The sequence below is a fragment of the Diadema setosum genome, chromosome 3 (assembly GCF_964275005.1).
Source record: "Diadema setosum chromosome 3, eeDiaSeto1, whole genome shotgun sequence".
In the NCBI taxonomy this organism is placed as follows: Eukaryota; Metazoa; Echinodermata; class Echinoidea; order Diadematoida; family Diadematidae; genus Diadema; species Diadema setosum.
In genome coordinates, this window is record NC_092687.1 from 26,137,177 (window position 1) to 26,161,392 (window position 24,216).

The 24,216-nt window shown below is 38.2% G+C and overlaps 1 protein-coding gene across 1 annotated transcript; it reads left to right on the top strand.

Annotated features, from left to right (window-relative positions):
• Positions 1 to 3,323: 3,323 nt before the first annotated feature.
• On the top strand, positions 3,324 to 20,422 carry LOC140226311 (WD repeat-containing protein 76-like). Its single transcript, XM_072306805.1, has 14 exons — positions 3,324 to 3,537; positions 4,219 to 4,404; positions 5,001 to 5,111; positions 5,907 to 5,980; positions 6,646 to 6,784; positions 7,184 to 7,335; positions 8,077 to 8,230; positions 9,351 to 9,509; positions 11,061 to 11,188; positions 15,781 to 15,885; positions 16,774 to 16,926; positions 18,328 to 18,393; positions 19,430 to 19,532; positions 20,095 to 20,422. The coding sequence occupies exons 1-14, from the start codon at positions 3,385 to 3,387 to the stop codon at positions 20,239 to 20,241; spliced, it is 1,830 nt and encodes a 609-aa protein (XP_072162906.1). The 5' UTR covers positions 3,324 to 3,384; the 3' UTR covers positions 20,242 to 20,422.
• Positions 20,423 to 24,216: the final 3,794 nt, after the last annotated feature.

Below are 24,216 nucleotides of genomic sequence, written 5' to 3' on the forward strand. Positions count from 1 at the left end.
CAGGACAGTACCACACGACTTGTCCTGTGGTATTTTGGGACGTACCACAGGACAGTACCGGAGGATAGTACCACAGGACAGTACCACACGACTTGTCCTGTGGTATTTTGGGACATACCACAGGACAGTACCACAGGGCAGTACCACAGGACAATACCACAGGAAAGTACCACAGGATAGTACCACAGGATAGTACCACAGGACAGTACCACATGACTTGTCCTGTGGTATTTTGGGACGTACCACAGGAAAGTACCACACGAATTGTCCTGTGGAATTTTGGGACGTACCGAAGGACAGTACGACAGGAATTCCTGTGGTAATTTTCGATGTATACCACAGGAGAGTACCACAGGAACTGTCCAAAATCCCACATGAAAATCATAATATGGTGCTATTCCACACCCAAGTACCACACAGCAAATTAAATTGGTAAGTACCACAGAAAAATGCTACAGGATATTCTTTTTTTTTTTCTTAACATTTTATACCAGAGGACTATCACATCAGGAGAATATCAAACAGCAGTGCCACACAGGAGTACCACACAGGAAAATTGTAAGGCAGAATCAACTGAAATTTATAACAAAAATACAAACAAAAAAGCACATATTAATATTCCTCAATTAATTGATAGATGAGTTATGCTGTGAATTATAACAATTGATTTGCCATTACTTATCCTGTCCTATACTCCTACAGTATTACCTATTTAGTGAAAGTGCTGATGTAAAGCATGAGAAATTTCATAAGGACTTCTGTGGTACTCCTGTGGTACTCCTGTGGTACTCCTGTGGTACAAATTTTTACATAGCTCATGATATTCATAAAAAGCACTCTAGATTTTAGAAAATACATATATGACTTAAAAAGTCAAAGTATTAATGATGGAACTTACTTTGAACTTTATGAAAGATTGTCTAATTATGTTATGTTATTCCCAATATCATAGATATTGTTATGAAAGTGTAATTTCATATCTTGATAATAAAGTATAATCGAGTTAGTAACCATGCCTTAATGCTTTACGGATAGACGGCCATATATATATGTACTGATAGGGTCGATGGCTACCTAGGAATAGAATATGACTATATAGATCTATTATAGGATTAGATTGGCACTTGGCCATTAGACTCTCGTTTGAGGTTATATGTTAGGAGTAGGACAGGTTATTAAGTAGGGCCATGTTTGTCCTAAAATCCATCACTCACCTATCAGGAATATTCCTTGAAATGTGGCTAAAAATCTCCCAGATTTTTTTTTCGATCTATCCTGTGTGGTACTCTCCTGTGGTACCATGGAAATGTTGTGTGGTACTGCCCTGTGGTAATGCTGTATGGTAATGATCGACCTGTGGTGCTGTCCTGTGGTACTGTCCCAAAATACCACAGGACAGTTCCTGTGGTACTGTTCTGTGGTACTAGTCCTGTGGTACTGCCCTGTGGTACGTCCCAAAATACCACAGGAATTCCTGTGGTACTGCCCTGTGGTACGTCCCAAAATACCACAAGAATTCCTGTGGTACTGTCCTGTGGTACTGTTCTGTGGTACCGGTCCTGTGGTACTTTCCTGTGGTACTGCCCTGTGGTACGTCCCAAAATACCACAGGAATTCCTGTGGTACTGTCCTGTGGTATGTCCCAAAATACCACAGGACAATTCCTGTGGTACTGTCCTGTGGTACTGTCCTGTGGTACTTTCCTGTGGTACTTTCCTGTGGTACTGTCCTGTGGTACCGTCCTGTGGTAATTACCACAGGAGTACCACAGGACTTTTTCGTAAGGGAAAGTTCTCCCCCCCCCCCACCGCCAACAACAACATTAACAACAACAAAAATCTGGAACCTTCTGCACCTCTTCAAAGTGCCCCAACCCTCTATATAATTATTAAAGATATTCTTGCCCCCCCCCCCACCCCCCTTCCCGACCCTCAAGCACCATTACCCCCAAATACACCACCACCACCACCACCAACAACAACAACAACAACATCTGGGTCTGGCTTGCACACTCTGACTAACTTGTCACGTCACATTACACCCCCTTGGTCTGGCATACTTTTATCACATCACACCACACCCCCTGAGCAATGATTGGACAATAACCATTTTTTTTTTTCACATCTATTTATCAATGCGGTGGTTACAATGACGTACACTTTTACATGAATATTCATTGTTGTGCAAGTATCATAAAACAAAGCAAATCAACTCATTAGTGATTTCGAATTTAGTGTCATTCGAATTTTGTTGTGCAAGTACAAAACTGTACTAGTATCATAAAACAAAACAATTCAACTCAAGTTAGTGATTTCGAATTTAGTATATCAATCTTATCGATACAAAATGATGTAGATGAAGATGATATTGATGATGACAACGGTGAAATTAAAGAAAAGGAATGAATGACCATGCAAAACCGAAAACTGAATTTCCAGCAGTTAAAAGTTTCCTGTATATGAGGTTGACTATCAGGAACTTGACTGGCGCACAACTCGTGGGTCGTGTGGAACAGCTCCGTGCAGTGCACACATTCTTTGAGACGAGGTTGCTGGTTTCGTAACACACAGCGCGCGCTATTTATGTAAACAACAAAGAGATTATACCACAAGAGGGCGTAGTCCAGTGGGGAGGCAGCCGCACGAGGGAGCTGCCATTTTGCGTTGTGGGAGCCGCCATTGCACGGATCCTGTACAGTTATTAATCAGTAGGTGGCAGCGCACTGTGTAATGCGCGCTCGACTTGAATATTCGGCGCAGTGACCTTGCGTTGTTTTATTGTGACGTCACAATGGTCATGTTGAAGCGTCATAATGGTGCTGATGTTGTTTGAGTTTATGGCGTGAGTGGGAATGTACGCAAAACAAACGTCATAATGCTCAAGTACTGTCTAGTCTACACCCAAGTTCCCACTGTTTATTTTGCGAATAACAAAAAGGTTGGGATTCTACCAAATGGTTCAAATGATTATGATATCATCGTAGAAACTAATATTTAAACAATTAACCACATTGTGATTTTGAAAATGAAAATGTGTAATGAAGAATAACATATCATTCCACATATGATATGAGAAGATATGACTTGAACGTAGACTTAGATCCAGTGCCAGGAGCTGAGTGTGCGCTCCCTCTTCAATTTTGGACGCACTATTTGTACGCACGCGTATGGCGACTACTTACTCTATAGGTATAATCTCTTTGGTAAACAACCAAATTGAGCATGCTTCTCAGTGCGCTGCATCATATTACGCACGCTGTATGCGGTATACAACGTTACATTGCGTTGAGCGTGATCAGCTGTGAGATCGAATGACTGTTCACCTTGTACACGTAACCGTTACAGACTGACATCCTTCGGAGAACTTTTCCTCACTCTTTGTTGTATGTTTACACCAAGAATTCCGATGTTGGGAATCAAATCATTTTATAAGGTCTCCGATATCGATATGGCACCACCAGCGAATTCACGGTCGAAGCGATTGCTGAATCAAGCGCCGGAGGAGGCATCATCGTCATCGCCCCCGAAAAGACGGCGGGTAAGTCGGCTTAGCTGTGCAGTGACGTGCATGCGACGATGCGTAACAAGCTGCTGAGTTGTCTGTTCATTTCAGTTTAGCTCGGGTCAGTTTCAATTAATATCCAGAAACATTCGCATAAATTCAGGGACTAAAATCACACACACATCATGTAAAAGAACATGTGTGTGTGCAGAGGTTTGCACTGTGTATCAATATCCAGTTTTGGACGTTGCTGAGTATCGTTATCCACGTAGTCGTAGAAGTTGCAACTTCAATTAATTAACAATTTCTGTTTTGAGATTTTTGTAACCAACCTACTCAAATTAGATTAGAGTGGGGATAGATAGTATTTGACGCTATTTCAAAATTTAATATATATAGAGGGGGTCTAAATATCGCTTAGCTAAATAAGGGCCTATCCTTGATCCTGGCCTGGGTTCAGCCTAACCGCGTTCGGTCTGCTGTAAATTGTTCTACTAGGCCTGTACTAGTCTTCACATAAAATATGATACATGCACCAGTGCAGTGTTGACCTTTAAACAAGACATTTTTCATTAAGCTACTGGTAGTCTGATGGTGCTATGTGGAGGAGTCTGGTAGAACTCTATATGATTCTATATTGTCCATGAATAGATCGAGATCTTATGCTTTGAGCGCAAGGGAAAGATGGTGTTTTCATCGTATCTGCCTTATCAATAGGGAGTGAAAAAGGAACAGGGGACCAGCGAAATGGATGTCAAACCCCTCCCCACCGTCAATGCCAGACGCTCCACCAGGATTTCAAAGCAAGTGAACACACTCCGTGCAGAGAAGGAAAATTCGAAAAAGGTGGTGAAGAAAGAGGAGGTCGAGGAAGAAGAAGAGGAGGGTGAGGAGCATCCAAAAGTAAGTGGATCTCTCGAAAACCACCTTGGTTTGGGAAAGAACAGATGAAATTGTGCTGTGTTTTTAAAAATATTCAGAGGTTACGGTGTCCAAAGGAAGGCTTGTTTCCAGGGTTCTTCCTTTTCAATGACACTGTTGGTATTGATGAATGTTTTAGAGACATGAAGGTCCTCATCATATAACCCTGTAGTGTTGATGATGCATCCTAGATGATGAAAATTTTAAAGGGGGAGCTTAAGTTGCTAAATGATGTTACCTTGCACTTTTTTACCTTTCACTTTGAGCGCAGGTAATATTCTACGTATACAAATCATCATTAACCAATTGCTATGATTGGCCAATATGAAATTATTTGATACCCTCAGAAAGTACAGCTTGTATTTATAAAGAAGGGCCAAAAAAACAAACAAACAGTGTGTGTCTTCTGTGTCGTCATTATTTTTAATCATAATGTTAACAATATAGTAGAAAGCAATACTAACCATAGATGCCCCTTTTTTCTGTGTTCATAGAAGCCTACTTGCTCTAAGAAATCGGACAGTGCAGTTTTTGTTTTCTCAGTAACAATAACAGTACTTCACTTTCCTGTTGCCCAGATTGAAGTGGAGGAGGACACTAACACAAGTGGTCTTTCTGAGTATGAGCGCAGGCGTCTAGCAAACATCTCAAAGAATGCAGAGTTCTTCGCTTCCCTGGATATATTTCAGGTGAGTCAGTTGGTATTTGAGTAGTTTCTTGCTTTCATATGATTTGTGGGAGTCTGTTTTTAAGTAGACCTGTTAACTTTTCATCAGTTGTCAACAGTATATTTTGATGAAGTTCCAAGAAGAAAAAAGAATACAGTGCTTGAAACACCTTGAAAGATGTTTGATGTTTAAAAAGAGAAAAGAAAAGAGAAAAGAAAAGAGACATAAAAAAGATGCATAGATTCCATAGGTAAGCTTCAGAAGCAAAAGTTATTGACCCACTCAAGTAGTGACTTGAATGAAGTGCTAAATTGTTCTTCTTTTTTTTTTCTCTCTCTCTCTCTTGCATGTATGCTTGCTGGTGTCAAAAAAAAAAAAAAAAAAAAACCCAACAACAACAACAACCAAACATTGTTCTCTGTATTAAAGAAAACTGATGTGCACAGAGACAACTGCTAAAATGATTGAACAATTTTGGAAACACTTTTTCCATTATTTTTAGTGAAAGCACAGCAAAATACCTATGATTACATTATGACAAAAATATAGCTCTACAAATTATGCATATACATCGCAGAAATTCAGTATTGCAGTGCTTTCAACTGGAAAATTTCTCACAATTTTGTTACCTTGATTAATTTTGAAGAAAATATTGAAATCAACAACTGTTCTCTGAAAGACAGGTCAAATGTACTATCACAGTGACTTTTGCTCTGTTCTCTCTTTGTTTTATGAATTACCAGAGCACAGTCAAAGAAAAGAAACTGTCATTTTCAAACAAATGCCGTTATTGCTCACTTGATCTCCTATTTGCAGGCCAAGGAGAACCTCACTGCTCTGTCACCTGCAGCTCAAAAACAGCAGAAGCTCCCCACAAGAGGACTCAAGACGTATGTTTCATAATCAGCTTTGCCAACTACAAAGTTTTTTCTCTATTTGTTTTTTGTTAACCTGTTCCTCCCGCAACGCTCTGAAAACCTTTAATGCCCCAAAACAAGATTCTTTTTGCACGGTGACACAGAATGGACAGATTTGTAATCCACCTGCGTGAAAGCAGTCAAGCAATACATGTATCCACCACTGCCTAAAAAAAGAAGAAGAAAAGAAACAGATTATGACAGTTGTATTGTCCAGAAGCATTAACAATTCCAGTCTTTTTCAAGACATGTATTATTGTGTAGCTGTAACTATAATGTGCAAGTTAGATTAACTAGGAAGCCATTTTCTATGGTATACAGTTTAGGACCCTTATTATTCCCAGTGTATCAACATCCCAAAATAGCTATGTATTCAAGGGATTGTTGCTTTGAATTCATTCCTTTATGAAATGGACCCTTGTACATAACTTCACCACATAACAAGCTATCACTCCATCTGTCAGTGGAAAGTCCCAAAATGTTACAATGGAGCAGGTTCAAATTTCGATTGCTTCTCTTTGTGTATGTGTAGTTTGTTTGGGTATGTCTCCTTTTTTCGTCTTCGGCTTCTTTTTCCTTCTGTACAGTGGGGACAGTCTAAAAACTTCTTTCTTTCCTCCACCTTTCTGTGTGTGTAGTAAGAGGGCACCAGAGATCCTCCCTCGGAGGGCGCCCTCGCTGCGCCTGCAGAACAAGAGCCCGGAGGGATCGCAGCTTCCAGAGAAGTTCAAGGAGCCGCCGCTGTACTCACTCTATCTGCCCCAGCCCTCGCAGCACGTGAGTAGCAGTAAAGTCGAAAGAAAGCGATCAAGAAAACATGTGATATAATGTACGTACATGCTCAAACCGAGTGCTCCTTCAAAACTGTCCCCATGCTTGCGTGTACGTCTGTGGAATATACACTTCATTTTCCGAGAGATTTTATCTTATTTCAAGCAATGTTGTAACAAAATGGTTTATTTGAGAAGTCGCTTTGTTTTGTCAGAAGGTTTGTGTTATTTGTGAAGTTGTGATGAAACATATCCTACATTTTTTATTTTCTCTGTTTTTTGTTTTTTTAAGCAGCTTTAATTACAAATATCTCAAATTGACAAAGATGGAGATAACTCCTTTTGCAATCAAACCCTTGACTTGATCCTGGTGTTCACTTTATCACCCTTTATGTCGCTCACATAGGAAAGGAAACCGTCCGGTCCCATCAAGATGGAAGCAACCAACGTGAAAAAGGAAGACAGGAACGACGAGGGAGTTGACTTTGTCAAGGGACTCGCACGCCTCGCCAAAGGCTCAAAGGCAGCTCTGAAAGTTGATGCAGATGACTTGGAAAGGTGAACATGTCTTTCAGCAAAGCTTACATTAACCTACTGAAGACTAGTCCCAAGTATACTCAGGCAGGTGTCTATGAGGAATACATGTAATATAGAAAAATCAGCTCGTCCTCAACTGGTTAAACCTGTTTATGATGTAAAAAAGGGTGATGAATCGTAATATATCATTGAGAGATCTTCCAAGTGTGCTTGACTTGTCTTAAGAAACCCCTATCCAACATTTCCATTCATTAAATACCAGGAAATGATTATTGTGCTACATAAATTATTTTGTTTTCATTGAATTGGCTCCTCCCAATCTTACCCAATGTCTTATGAGGAAGAAAGATAAAATGGGACTAATCAGCTACAATGTACATTAACTCTGCACAGAATAAGAAAGAAATGACTAACATTAATATTACCAATTTGAGAGAGAAATAGACATTCAATCATACTTACAGATGTTGCCAGGTGAAGAGTCAATAACGGAAAAATTAAAAGGATTTTTGAAAATTCCTCTTTCGAAACAAACCCTTGCACATGACCAGCAAAGGGTTCAAGTGGATGATTGGTTTTGTTCTTTTTGTTTTTTTCCTTCTGCCCTATGAAACTAGAAATAATTCATACATTGTAGTTAGAGTTACAGTGAATAGTACCAAACCATGGACATGTGGTTTTTAGAACTCTACAGAGTTATTCTCCTGACCTACTCTGTAAGTATAAATGAAAACCGTGCTTCCTAAACATTTCTCCATACAGATTTGCCAAACGACTCCAGAAGATGACGATGAAAGAAACATACCTTGCCAAAGTGGTTCCGGAGCGCATTTTCTCCGTTGCTGTGCACCCGACGTGTGAGAAAACCATCGTTTGCGCTGGGGACAAGTGGGGGAAGATTGGTGTTTGGGATGTGGTGAGTAAATACACACAATTTTGGCACAATTTATCATGTTACTCCAACAGAAAAGTTGACACTTATTGTAAGCTTCTGTAACTTGCAGTTGCACGATGCCAGCCAAGCAGAAACTAACCTATCAGCTCTGAATATGACCAAACCATTCCCATAGTAACCAAGGTGCAATTATCGCCACTGTGCAATTAAACTACCTAGATGTATGTGGGTTTTGTGATTAACGCTGGCATATTGTCATAGAAAATAATTTGTGACCCGCTACAACAAAAGGATCCGAAAGTCAGGGAGGACAATTTTCTGAAAATGGCAAGACATTATTCCCTTCCTCTTCTACTTTAATTCATATATAGAACAACTCATAAAAGTATTCGGTTACGGAGACATCAATGATTTTAATAGCACATGTCCAGTGGTGGCGGAAATCAGAGTTTATAGAAAATCACCTTCAAAGTTTTCCTTGCGACGCTATCATGATCAAGGGGAGGCGAGACAGTTTTCACCGCTTAACAATAGAAGGTATGCTCCTAGCGACCTCCGTGATGTTCATTCAAGCTTAGCGCCAGCGGTCTACACACCACCAATCAGTAATCAGGATGCCACGCACTGACCAATAAGATCACTCCCTCCTTGCTAGGGGCGAAGTCCAGCTGCCGCGCTAAATCCAAATCTTCGGACACGATTCTGTTACGTTGAAAGTCGGAATATCATGGCCCAGAAAAACGCTGATTTCTTACCTTTCCTTTGATCACTTAGCTTTGAAATTATGGCAGATGATGTAACTACAAAATTATGCCAAAAACATAAATCCGATTGTTTTGACCAATTTTGATGATGTGACTTCAAACTCGATTTTCTCGGCTCAGCTATCAGCGACTTTAGGATCCTTTTGTTGTAGCGGGTCACATATGTAACTAGATAGACTTCTGTCCAAATTGTTTGAAAAAAACAAAAACAAAAACAATATACAGCAAACTAACAAGCAAAGGAATTGGAATAGCAAAAATCACCAGGTATTTTATCAGCTCTTTGTTTACTACGTATGTAGAAAAGATTTTGTAATGTACTTTGGAGCAAAAAAGTTGTAATCTCTAATATTTTTTTGTTCCTGTTGATATGCTAGAACTCCACTCAGGGGCAGGATGGTGTGTTTCTATTCGAGCCCCACGCCAGACCTGTCAACACCTTGCGGTTTGATCCAAACAATGCTAACAAGCTGTACTCCGTGTCTTATGATGGGACCGTGAGATGTGGTGATCTACAGAAGATGGTGTTTGATGAGGTGAGCTCAAAACACTAATGGATTTTCTCATTCTAAAAAAGGAACACATATTTGCCTTTCTCATGTAGAAGAGGCTACGACGTTAATTCCTTGAGTGTATCAGGGCTGTAGATAGTAAGTATGGCTAACTTCTTCATGAGGGAGAGAGATTTGTGTGTGTGTGTGTGCATCAAGACTTTAAAATAATTTTGTGGATGATTTAACCCTATTTTAACTGGGCTATTTGAGACCAAGTTTTTACTGGGGGGGGGGGGGGGGCAATTTGATCCCCCCTTCAGATCTCGGCCGCCGATCACGCGATCGCCGCAAAATTTTGCCTGAACATAGAGCCAGATATCATCTACAAGATTACATGTTCATACAATAGAAATATATTGATTTTCTATTTTTAATAGATTAATTATGCAAATTTATGCATGAAATTATAGTTTCACTTGTAACTCTCTCAAAAAGGCTGAAGAATTGCTAAAGTTTTGTGTCAGAATTCCGCAAGACACATCAAACAATTCCTGTAAAAAAGTAGCACAATCAAAATCAATTTCTTTTGTTTTTTATTGTTTTGTTAATTTCTTAGGTATTTTATCGTTTTTTCAACCTTTTGTTTTCTATTGTTTTTTGGCCAAAATTTGTTGCAGGGACTTTTTCAAGCTTATCTACATTAGAAGTGATTAATTTCTATGATTAAAAGTTCAAATAATCTAATTTATATCAATTTAATCAAAGAAAAAAAACAATTTGTATTGGATTTGCACACGATATCATGAATTTGAGCTGTTTTCGGGTCGACATGCATATGTAAAACATTACGTAACTTCAGAACGGTGTACCCGGACGTCGCAAATTTGGTCTCAAAATATGCGGGAAACTTCAGTGAAAAAAGTCATGACACGACGCGGCAAATCTTTGCGCATTGCGGAATCACGATGCGAAATGTCGAGGGGGGTCAATTTGACCCCCCCCCCCCAGTTAATATAGGGTTAAGTCAAGAGAAATGATACATTTTTCTCACATCGTTTCATGACATGTCATCCCAAATTTGAAATGTCTTTCACTTCTATCCCTTATCTCTTTGATTCTCCAACCTTCTCCTTCACCCCCCCCCCCCCCCATCCTCCCTCCTTTCTGGTTCATCTTTCCCCTCCCAAAGACCTCCTGCATCTCACTCTATTATTCCTAAACAACTAACTTTACATCTTATTTTCCTATGTATCCAGTAGTGCATGCCCAACTTCCAGCTAACTGCTGCCCTTCAACTATGACTATTTGCCTCCCCTCCACTCTCCTCTTTCTGTGGTCATCTTTTGCAAAAATTACAATAAAAAAGAGGAATAAAAAGTCCTTTCAAGGACTTCATAATCTACTCATGATGTTACTGCAATCCTTTCTTTTTCAATATTATTCCCCTTTTTGATTTTTCACAAAATTGGAGACAACTTTCATTTCGTGATTGCTCTTTCAAGTAACATTAGCCTAATTAGCAGTGGTAAAAAATACTGCAAAATGAATGATTGACACAAACATAATTTATTGCTTGCTCTATATGCACCATAGGTGTATGCCACTGAGGATGAGGATACGTGGACGTCGTACTTTGATTTCTTGTCCAGTGATGCCAGATCTCTCCTGGTCACACAGAATGAAGGAACGGGCCATGTGGCGGTCATTGACCCTCGATCACGGTATGCTAGCAGAGACGCCAACTATCACTTTCTTCTGCAGTTCAGTGCACTTTCGTTACAAAAATGTCCCCGGGAATGGCAGTCACTTTTCGCTGTATTTAAATTTCTTGTAGTCGAACAGTAAAATATACATTCAAAGACATATAGATGACAAATTTAGGACCTTGATTTTTACTTCGTTGTAACAAGAATTTTGTTATAACTGAGTTTTTTATGACAGGAGTTACTGTGCACTGTATTTGGTATTGTTTTGCCCCCCAAAAAAACAAAAAAAAAAATACTGCAGGCTTCATGGAAAATACAGTTTTTCACAAATTGTATTATTACACATATTTGTTGCAAGAAAGGTAAAGATACTCTTTTTCCACCAAAAATACAGCTAGTCAGCCCTTGGAATACCACAATGCTGCTCACATGGGTGATATCCCTGTGGTTACCGAGAATACCCAGACTCTTTGATTCTGTAAGACTCTTCCTGAAAAATTGAATATGATTTTGTTACTTTATTTCCTGATAAGAGATTGTCAAAAACTTTGCTGATTTGGATGTAGACCCATTGTAAGGTGAGTACCAAGTGTACTCGGGCAAATGTCTAATGGAAATATATGTTGTAGCAAAATCAGCCCATCCTCTACAGGTTTATTCATAAACATTGTATATATATATATATATATATATATATATATGAAGAGTTTGTTTGCAAAAACCGATGTCCATATTTGCCAAATGGAGATATTTGCGATTAAAGGTCAAGAAAAATAAAGAGAATAATAAGAAAATTTTTGCTTCTTTTGACCATAACTTCAAAAATATACCTTTATATGTAGTGCCCGATATATCATTTAAAAGGTATTATTTTGTACTTTATGACAGAGATCGTACTTTAAAATCTTCAAAAAATGGACTTATCGGTTTTTGCAAACAAACCCTTCATATATATATATATATATATATATATACAGTTAAACTCGCATAAGTCGATCTTCTCGGGACTGAGCAAAACACATCGACTTAGGCGAGTTTCGACTTGTACGTAAGTCGAAAAAAATCGACTTAAAGTTACACCACACGTACAATATGTACATGTATGTTGTCTACTCTGGAGCCGAGAGCTGGAGCGGTGTGCCCGATATTTGCCCTTCAGCAAGACACTTTATCCACATTGATGCAGGCCAGGGCTCCACACTAACTTTTATTTTGGTGGCCCCAAAATGATTGATTTTTATTTTTTGGTGGCCCGAAAAAAAAAACACACAAAAAAAAAAAACAAGCAAAACTAAATCGGTCCTACGTTCGGTCCGAAAGTTACCGTTATTTATTTCTGATTGTAAAAGCAATCATCCACCATTTACAAGTATTTTAACACCTTCCGGAGCCGAATGTTGCCGTTAATCATTTTCAAATGTAAAAACAAGCAACCGACATTCATTCTAGGTTCTTACGGAGCTGAATATCATCCTTATTCATTTCCGAACGTGAAAGCAAACATCCGCTTTTTATTTCATCATCTAAATGAGCCGATTGATACCGTTAATCATTTCCAAATGTAAAAGAAACAATCTGTTACTTATTTTAGCATCGTACGGAGCAAAATATTACCGTTATTCGATCTCCAAATTCAAAAGCAAACACCCGACATTTATTTTATGATCGTAATGATAATAATAATAATAATTGTTTGGATATAAACTCCAAATTTTATTGTCCAAGAATGGAAATTCATTTTGCCCAATTGATCGTGGGCCCGGCAGCCACTGAGCAGCGCCAGATCGACGTTGCTCTAACCTTTTCAACTGTTGAACGGCAAACAAGGCAGCAGCAACTCCCATCTTTTAACGTCTTTTGGTATGACGCGGCCGGGGTTTGAACCCACGACCTCCCGATTGTGAGGGCAGCCGCTCTACTCACTGAGCCAACACATCGGTAACGATCATTAATATGAGCCGAATGTTACTGCTGTCCACTTCCGAAAGTGAAATGAATCATCTGACATTTATTTTGGCATCTTCAGGAGTCGAATGTTACATGCTATTTACTTTCGAACGTAAAAGCGAACTTTCGGCAATTATTTCATCATCGTACTGAGTTGAATACTATAGTTATTCATTTCCGAACGCCAAAGCAAACATTCAACGTTTATTTTAGCATCTTCCGGAGCTGAATGTTATTGCTATTTACTTTCGAACATAAAAGCAAACATAAGACATTCATTTTATCATCGGACGGAGTTGAATACTATTGTTATTCATTTCCGAACGTTAAAGCAAATATCAAACATTAACTTTACCATCAAACGCAGCTAAATGCTACTGTTATTCATTTCGAAATATAAAAGCAAACATCCGACAGTGTTATTTAGCATCGTATGGAGAATATTACTGCTATTCACTTCCGAACGTAAAAACAATCATCTGACATTTATTTTAGCATCTTCTGGAGCCGAATGTTATTGCTATTTACTTTCGAAAGTAAAAGCAAACACCCGACATTTATCTCATCGTCGTACGAAGTTCATTATTATTGTTATTCATTTCCGAACGTCAAAGGGATAATTCGACATTTACTTTAGCATCTTCCGGAGCTGAATGTTAATGTTATTTACTTTCGAACGTAAAAGTAAACATCCGACATTTATTTCATCATCGTACGAAGTTGATTATCATTGTTATTCATTTCCGAACGTCAAAGGGATGATTCGACATTTACTTTAGCATCTTCCGGAGCTGATTGTAATTGTTATTTACTTTCGAACGTAAAAGTAAACATCCGGCATTTATTTTATGATCGTATGGAGTTGAATATCATTATTTTTCATATCCGAACGTCAAAGCAAACATTCGACATTTATTTCAGCATCTTCCGGGTACTTTTTTATCCTTATTCATTTCCGAACGCAAAATCAAATCCCTGACATTCCAAAAGTATAAGCAAACATCCGACATTTATTTTAGTATTATACGGAATCGAATATTACCGTTATTCATTTCCAAAATTAAAAGAGCAAACATCTGACATTTATTCAGCATCTTATGGAACCGATTGTTACCGCTTCATTTCCAAAACTGAAGGCAAACATTCGGCTTTTTTTGGTGGCCCGGCGTGCGTTTTTGGTGACCCCGGTCGCAAATTAACCATTCGCGAAATCGTGATTCGATTCGCGAAAAGACTCCGCTAAATATAAGGCATAGATCGCTACACTTGGCAGGGGCTACGTCGTCCTTTCACCAGGTCTCGTTCCAAAACCAAAATCTCGCGTGAGTTCTTGCGTAACCTATCGTTAATGTTAACGAAACATCGTTAATTTGCGCTAGGGATCGTTACTCATCGTTGCTACAAACGTTAATTTTCCCGATCGTTAGTTTGCGTTACTAACGATTCAGGTGAAACCGCTTGCGTTAATGAAACGTTAATGTTTATTTACGCAGTTTCTTTTGGTATATACTGTATGTAAACAAAAACTGGCGTCTGGTGATTTTGACAGTGATTTATTACACAATAAAATCTTATTCGACTTAGGCACAGTGAATTCAATGGTTTTTCCGTGAAAGTGTTCTTGGAATTTCATCGACTTAAGCGAGTATTCGACTTAAAAAATTCGACTTATGAGTGAATTAATACACGTAAGTCAATGGGGAAAAATCGGGACTTTTTAAAATTATCGACTTGCGCGATTATTCGACATATGCGATGTCGACTTAGGCGAGTTTAACTGTATATATATATATATATATATATATATTTTTTTTTTTTTTTTTTTTTTTTTTGACCAGTTGATATGCATTTAACACACATGTCTCTCCTTGAAAGCGTTGTAAATTTCCCTTGATATTGATGTGTGAATTTTGGCACCCCTGTGGTAGGAATTGACTCCAATAGACAGATTATCAACAGCAGAGCTGCTGCTTGATTCTTCATAATTATTGTTATATTTCAGTCTTGTTTTCATTTAACTTCATCCCAAAAACTAAAATGTGATTTTTTTTTTAAAAAAAGAAGAAGAAATTTCTACCAACAGAATTAGAAAAGTTAACATGAAGAATTTTCCTACTGGTATTTTGAAACCAAATAGTATGATTGGCATTCAGGTTTTTTCTGTTTTTGTTTGTGTTTGTTTTTTTTTCCAACTTGCGTCTCATCATAGTTTCTGTGTGGTTACAAGTATTTTTTTCATCTACTAAAGAGTTTTAGCTTTACAGTGGGACTGTGATACGAGCTTAGTATCCTCAGGTATACACTTTGTTTGAATCTTTCATATTGCGATGAATGGTTATTTCAATGTATCAATGCCAAGTGCAATTCTTCAATGCACACTTTCCCGAACCTAATTGGTTGGCACAAAAAAAAAAAGAAGAAGAGAGATTGGTCTACAACTTTGTGGTAGAAACACTGTTTATTCCCTATGCCAATTTTTCGAACTTTGTATTTAGACAGCAAAAGGTTAAATCTGTAAGAAAATACTGAAACCCCAAGTTCAGCTACAGGCCTTCTTGAAAATTTACCTGGGCAAGTACTTTTGTGAGTTCTATGATGCATGACTACATACCGATCTCCTTCAAGAAGTAAACATGCCATGTGATTTTGTCTCTTTTCAGTGGGACCAAAGCTCAAAGTGTGTACATGGTCCACCCCAGGAATGCCAAAACAGTGTCCGTCCACCCAACCATGCCTAGCTACTTTGTCACAGCGTCAACTGATGCGTAAGTGTAGTTATTTGTCAACTTCTCATGTGCTTATGTATTTCATTTCATTGTTATTGGGCTGGAAACAATTGCAGTTCAGCATACGGTGTACTGTAAAAGTGAGAATTGTTGTGGTGTAGAAATTGTGCATTTCATAGAACAATCTTGTGTGTGAATAAAAGCATGCACATTTTCCTTATTTTTCACTTTTTTTCTTTGCTTGTTTACTAACCCTTTTGTGTTTTCAGTCTGTAAGATGAAAAGCAAGTGAATTCATTTTACCCAGCTGAGTACGAACAATTACTTAGTCCTGAAATTTTCTGCATTGGCATTATGTATCTGTTTTCCATCAGTCCTCTGGAATTCATATGAAGAGTGCTTTTAAAATGCTTGCTCTATAAAGTACAATGATTTTGAAGTCATGACAAAGTATCAATGAAATGTGCCTGTTTCTGTCACAACCTTCAGACAGGTTACATCATACTTACATTGTGTTAGCCTTTACTGCTATTAAGAGCAATAAGGGAGTAAGTAGTATGTGTAGTTCTAAACAACCAATTTTTTTTTTTTTTTTTTTTTGAAAGATGTCAAAATGCTCAGTACAATAAGCTGCTTCAAATAAGCAGGGACCCTAAGGATTTTGAAACATCAACCATTTATAGCCCACCACTATTATAAACTTATTTCGCAATCAACCATGTAATGTTTTGCATTCAAGTGCGATTTGTCTCTTTCTGAATTCAATTTTTAACTTGAGCAGAAAAACAATCTTGGAAAAATATTGTGGATTTGCAAAAAGAGGCACAAGCCTTTACTTGAACAGAACGTAAAACTTGCAAGAAAAGAAGTTCAGACATTGTTGCATATTTTTCAGGAATTGATATTACACTCAATTTCCTTTGGCAGGTCTGCAGCACTGTGGGATATCCGCAACCTGAAGGAGAAGGGACTTAACAAGCCCGTGGCGTCGATGCCGCACAGCAAGTCCGTCAGTTCAGCGTTCTTCTCACCCATCACAGGCAGCAAAATCCTCACCACATCTTTTGATGACAAAATAAGGTACGGTGTCTGGATATATTTTGTTTAAATAGCTGGACAGATTTATTAGATTCTGTTATTGATGTGGTACTTGTTGATTGCTGATATGGATTAACATCAGTCATTACTGGTGGACTATTAGGAATTGGCTGATTTAGCAAATAGTTATACCATGTCACTTTTGGTTGCAGTACTGTAGTATGAAGGACAAAACAGTTTGACTTATCAGAGGTCCAGAATTTAGGACATGTTGAAGTGTTAATAACATCTTTTGATGAGATTTTGAGCCTGTGATATCCCTTTCAACCCAGCTGAAAACTGGGTACCTGGCAATACTAGGGTTATGATAATGACATGGTTCTACAAGAGTATTGCTTACTCCAGAAGAGGCTACCCTGGGTAAATTAGATATTATCATATCATTTCACGTATTATTTTGTTTTCTAAGTTTCTTTTAAGTTTCCTTGAAGTGAAACCTCAAACTCGTACATTTATACTTGAAGCCTCTTTTAGAATTTGTGTCACTGTAAGCTGTAGTGATGTCTTGAGACAATAATAGATAATGTTAAGAGTATAATATACAATGACACAGAGAACATACTTCATCCTTATCTGTCAAGAGCCCATTTCAATTTCAACATCTGTAGACCCTACTTTATTTGACTTACTTTCTGGGCGAGTGTAAGCTATAAAGCTTCTGAGAGACAGGGTTCGATATACATTGTAATATTGTGCGCATTTGTGCATGCCTTTTTTGCAGTAATGTAAAAACTCTGATAGCATTTCATTTCATTCATTTCATTTCATTTCATTTTATTATTTCTGTGTGGTACAATATAATCAACTATTAATCACTTCCAGAAATATACACATGGTTCATAATAATTCATGGCTGATTTTGCACATGAAAGGTAAGCAAATCATTGTGACAGAGAACAGAGACATATTAAAAAAAAGAAAAAAAAATGTCAAAATACCATACAGGAGGATTCCCAGTATTAAACCGAGCTTAATATTGTGGCTTCATGCACAAAGAAATAAATAAACAGTTTCAACCAACTATCGACTTACTTAACTACAACAAAAACAAACTATTTCACACAACAAAACATACACGGTCATTTACACAGGTGATGCTAAGAAAGAAAAACAAAGAAGAAGGGGATAAAGATAATGAAAGATGGTGACAAAGAACAGGAGAGAAAAAAATAGAAAGACTCCTCGTTCACTGTACAATAATACACTGTACAGATACAACACTATTGCAGGTGCACAATTACCTGACATTACAAAACTGTTGGTGTTTACCGTTTGGCATATGACCTTGATTCACACTTGTTATTGGCTACATTCATAATGATCCTTTTTTTAAATTTTGATAATGTACCCCTGTGCTTCTCTGTGAATTATTTTTCCTCTCAGCATCTTTGAGACGGAGAGTGCCAAGGAGGGGAAGTTGACGGGTGCCAAGAGGGTGCTATGGCAGAGGTGAGAAAAATGAAATCTTTATCTTACAGGTATGGTGTCATTACAGTAGAAGTTGTCTCATTGTAGTTGAGAAATTTTGATGGAAGTTTAAAGGGATGCTACAGTTTTGGATGAGTGGGGGATTCAAAATGTAACTTTTTTCTGTGATATTTAGAAACCACTCAAGAATTATTGAAGAGCTGGTTTTGAAATGGCTGAGATATCCAAAAACAAAGTAAAACAAGTGGTCCTAATAAAAAGTGGGTCCCATCTTTTATTAGGACCACTTTGTTTTTGGATATCTCGGCCATTTCAAAACCAATTTTTGTCAACAAGAAAAAAGCAAACAAACAACCTTTAATTCCTCTAAAGAATTGTATGCTCTTTCATATTTCATAGGATGTTTTCTCATTATCTCGCAAAGCAGTTGAAACCTGAAGCCCCATGTCAACCAAAAGTCTGTCATCCCTTTTAATCATTGTTAGTCATTGTAGGGGAATTATTTTAATGGTAGGTGGTTGTTGCGATGGAGTCATGGCAATAAAAGTTACTCTGTTCCACCTGCAATTCTTGGAGAATCTTTGATTCCAAAAAACAACATTACATTTGCACGTTGACAAAGAATGGACAGGTTGGTAATCCACCTGTGCAAAAGCAGACAAGCAGTACAAGTATGCCCTATCCACAGTCATCTGAAGGTGCTACTGAACAATTCAAAGTACCAGTTGGATATGAGATTTGAATAGAGCGTGCACTGCATGCTTATGAACTTTTTGTTTTGCATTATAAGGGCACCTGAATGGGAATAGCAAAAGTCAAAAATCTAGTGAGCTCAGTCTTGATTGCCATATGCATCTTTGTACCAGTTTTACAGGAGAATAAGCACGCTACTACAAAGGAAAAGGATGAAATTTTGTTTTATAATTATTGGAACACTTCTATGGATTCATTAGGTTTTTAAGAATGAATGCTGTGTACCCCTGTGCTCCTCAGAATGTTAATACATTGTACCAGACTGATTGTGATTCTTGGTATGATTATCATCTTCTCACCATAGCCATAACAACCACACCGGCAGATGGCTGAGTCCCTTCAAGGCAATGTGGCATCCAAGGCGCGAAGATGTGTACGTCGTGGGAAGCATGTGCCAACCCAGGCGGGTGAGTTACTTGGGTTGAATACATCCTCCCTTTGTAACAACATGACAAAGTTCACTAAGAATGAGGAGACATTACACTTGGTTACCTGAATCAGAGATATGCAAACTGGCACTTTTCTGCTACTAAATTATGATGGGAAATTTGACACGTAAATTTCCTATTACTCTCTGCAGCTTAGTGCTATTCCACATTTACCTGTGTGTTTCATGTGCACTTGTTAATTGTGACACGATGACATGACATACCCTTTTTAGCTCACCTAAGCCTGAGGCTCAAGTGAGCTATTGCTGTCATTCAGAGGCACTTAAAGTGCCCCACCCCCAAACCCAAGTTTGCTATATTCTATTTAAGATAATACCTTTGTAGCCTGCATGAGTACATAGAATATGAACTTGCGATACACGGGTTAAAACTAATGCCCTGTGTTCTCTTGGTTCCTTTTAGAATTTAATCTTCTGCCATTCTGTCTTTCTGAATACAGAGAAAGTAAAAAAAAAAATTAATCAATAGATAAATATGTATTTATTAATATCAATCTCTTTTTCTCTCTCCTCCCAACCAGGTCGAGGTCTTCACTACCAAGGGAAAACTCCTCCACAACTTCTCCCACGAGTTCCTTGCGTCCGTTTGCTCCCTCAACGCCTTCCACCCGACCAGGGACATGATCGTTGGTGGCAACTCCAGCGGGAAACTCCACGTCCTCATGTGATTGGGGAAAGAAGTATTGAAGAAAGAACAAAAACCCAAGAGCCAGAGAGTGTGTTCTGAAGCCATGTTGATCTACCAGTGTTTGTCAGAAGTGCCATGTGGTCTCAGATTGTGCTGGAGTCTTCCTGAAACACAACACACCTATCCAAGTCCTCATAAAGGAATTTGGAAGCCTCCTTCATTTCGGAACTTGTTTTGCCTGCTGACATGACTGTAACACACGAGTGCCTATCTCCACGACAGCTTTCTGGAGTCTACCCAGTTTTAATGGGTGAATGACGGTAGACCTATTGCCTGCTAGTTTAATGCCTGTGTCTACTGAGAATACCAGAAGCATTTTACTTATTTTACTTATTTTATGTTACTGTATATGCTGTTATTTTCGCGTACAGATATTTTCGCAATTGATGAGGTCGCAGACATTTTCGCAAGATGTTGTTTTTGCGAATGGACGCCGATGCTTATGTTGATGCTCTATTAACGAAGCGCATTGAGACAATTTCGCATGTTGTTAAAGGGACTGTACACTACAGTACTGGTTGAGGTGGGGATTCATGTTTTAAATATTCCTCAGTGAGATAATGAGAAAGCTCTTATGAAATATGAAAGAGCATTTTAAGAAGGATTCAACATTTATTTGATGAAAATTGGTTTTCAAATGGCTGAGATATCCCAAAAAGTGATAATAATAAAAGGCGACAGGCCACGCCTTTTGTTAGGATCTCTTTGTTTCACCTTGTTTTTAGATATCTCAGCCATTTCAAAACCGATTTTCATCAAATAAACTTTTGATACCCCTTAGAATTGCATGCTCTTTGACATCTCAAAGAGTGGTTTCTGAATATCTCGCAAAACGTGAAATGCTAAATCCTCTCCTCGACCAGAACTGTACGCACCCTTTAAATTCGCGATCCAACTGTGATTCGCAAAATTCGTGAAAATTTAACCCTCGCGAAAATAACAGCTTATTCAGTATATAGTCAAACCTGTTTATAGCTGCCACCCAAGGGAGACAAAAAACAGTGGCCGTTACAGACTGATGGCTGCTATAGACAGGTTTCTGGGTTTTTTTTTTGCATGCTTTGTCTCTCAGAGGGAATTATTTAAAGTGGTCGTATGCGTCAGGTGGCCACTATAGTCAGATGTTTGCTAAGTCAAGCTTGATTGTACTTGAAGTATATGCTCAACAATGAGCATTATTCCTGGAAACATGTAGAAAGACAATCATGACATGATGCTTAGATCATAAAAATGCACATAACTAACAATTGTGATTATTTTATTATTTTTTTTTTTTTTTTGCAGAGCAGCTTCACAGCCTTCTTAAAAACTTGACAAAAGACAAAAGTACACATGAGAGAGAGAGAGAGAGAGAGTGTGTGTGTGTGTGTGTTTATTCATTGTATTCATTTTACAGAGCATCTTTAGGACTTTCCTAAAAACTTCTTGAAGTATAAAAGCACATTTGTGTATGTGTGTGTCTTTGTGCGTTATTGAGAAGGCATGTGACTTTTCATGTAATATAAAACTTGCCTGATTTTTGCTTTTGTTTTAATAATGCTGTTGTTATGTTCTAGTCCTTTCATTACCAGCTGTGTACATTCCACTGTGTTTGCCATTGCACAATGCGAAGTAGCCTTTCTGAATAGAATATCAAATTTATTCCCCATCTTTCTTCTTGCTGAAAATTTTTGTTTGGATCGAATCCAGGCCTAGAGAGATGGTTGTAATTGTCTCACACATGTGAGATTATGCCTTGAGATGAGTTTTTGAGTATACACCCAACTCTAACAAATTCCTTGGGATTAGCAATTTTCTTTTGTTACATCCAAATGGTGTCATAAATGAAAGGAATTTTTGCATCATAGACATTATTGATCACAATTTGGGGACCTGATTTTTCACTTTGTTGTAACAAAATTTTGTTGTAACGATATCTGCTGTAAACCTGAGTGCCTAGGAATATACGTTGTATTATCTGACACATACAGATTATACTTGTACTATGAGTTGAATCTGTGAATGTATTAAGATGTATGCTGTTGCAAACAATCACTGGTCTGTTGTTGTTGTTTTAGTTGTTATTTTACAAAGGGCTCCATTTACATGTTCCACACATACAGTCAAACCTGTCTATAGCGGCCACCCAAGGGAAACGACAAAAGTGACCACTATAGGCAGGTCAGTGGCCATTTAGAATGTCAACACTTGCATTGCATGACATCATTACTTCTACAACACCTAATTAGAATGTAGCTATTTGATTGGTCGATTGCCCATCACGTGACATTTAGTTAAAAGTTCCATCGCACGCTCTGGCTGTCAGCCGTGCAATTTTTTTTGAGCAAAAACGGATAGCGCATGGTTGACATCACCCATTTCCATTGACTCCCATGTTTAACTCATGATTGACCCCCAAGTTTTTGTTCAACGTACGGCTCTGATGTCACAATAAACAAACATTTGCCACACGCACTCAACAATTACAAGCACGCTTACAAGCGCATACTTATGACACTCATTTTTGTAAACAACTTTAAAACCGATAGGCTTCGCGTACGTTCATACACGGTGACTGTGACTGTGATCGTCTCTCACGGAAAATGGTTGCCATTTCTGTGCTAAATTCAAGAATCTTTGTGGACCACATCTGTTGACATTCGAGGTGTTGTATAAAACAAATAGTGTATGGTCTTTACTCATGCAATGGAACAAGATCTCGCACTCGGTGAAAGATGAGGCGCACTATTCAACTCGGCTTTGCCTCGTTGAATAGAGCGCCTCTATCTTTCACCTTATGCGAAATCCTGCATCATCACAATTGTGACCATTCACTCTTTGTATAATATTGCATGTAAATGAGTTTGCATGAGCAGGTATAACATGGGATTTTTTTTTTTTTACAATTAACTTCATTTTAAGTTTTCTTTCAGCTTACATATTGTTTGGTTAGGACTCGTTGAATATACGCAATGAATGTAACAGCTAGGTATTCTTGGCTGATTGAACAGTTCAGTTAAATTTTTGTGGCCACTATACACAGTTTGGTATTCACCACTGGATACAGAATGAGTGGCCGCTGGCCGTGCTAGGCAGGTAATTGCTACATGAAGGTTCTATAATACAGCAGTTTCGTGTGATGAATTTTTCAGTGGCCGCTAGGTGCCATGGACAGGTGGCCACTATAGACAAGGTGGCCGCTAAGACATAATGGTTGTAGTTATATATTGTGTATTGTAATTCAACCAGAAACCAAGTGTAGTGTGATGGGCAGCTTTCTTTGTTTGCATATATGAAAGTCATTTCCACAAGTACGTAGTGTATCATGAAGGGAACTTTGATGTCTGAGCAGTAAATTGTTCAATGTTCTTGTACTTTTGACAGAAGTGAAGGTGAGCAATACATGTATGTATTACAGTGTGCAAAAAAGGTTTGAACCCATCACCACAAGCGTACATTGAATTGTCATTAAATGAGCATTCCAATTTGATATAGAGACCTCATCACAGTGTTAGGTAAAATGGTGATATCCGTGGAGTGAACTTTGCACATGTTCATTCTAATCTGACCCTCCGCTGAACAATGGGAAGGTCTGGACTTTCTCCTTGTTTTTAGCATGCCTTTGTATTTTGTTCAAGTCTTATGGTTACATGATTGTGAATGCAGAGGTGCCCACTGTCACATTTTTGCATGACATGTACAATTTCTTTCTGTTTTTTCGTTCTTTCTTTTCTTTTGGATGAAAATACTGCTTTTCCTAGATTGTGTTACAGTGCATAACCACTAAAAAAAAAAAAAACAACAACAACAACAGACAGTTACAGTATAAAGACATTTTGTTGCACAGATCCCAAAATCATGATTATCTTTTTGTACTATATTTGTTTGGCTGTATGGAACTTAATGTATAAAAGTAGGAAAGCTGTCTGTCCTGAGGAGTACATTGTACCTACTGGCTGTACTGTACACGTCTATT

Bases quoted from the DNA above. Each gene is read 5' to 3' on its own strand.
- LOC140226311 (XM_072306805.1), top strand. From the start codon at position 3,385: ATGTTTACACCAAGAATTCCGATGTTGGGAATCAAATCATTTTATAAG. The intron at 5,981-6,645 runs GTATGTTTCATA...CTGTGTGTGTAG, and splicing joins CCCACAAGAGGACTCAAGAC to TAAGAGGGCACCAGAGATCC. The intron at 15,886-16,773 runs GTAAGTGTAGTT...TTCCTTTGGCAG, and splicing joins GTCACAGCGTCAACTGATGC to GTCTGCAGCACTGTGGGATA.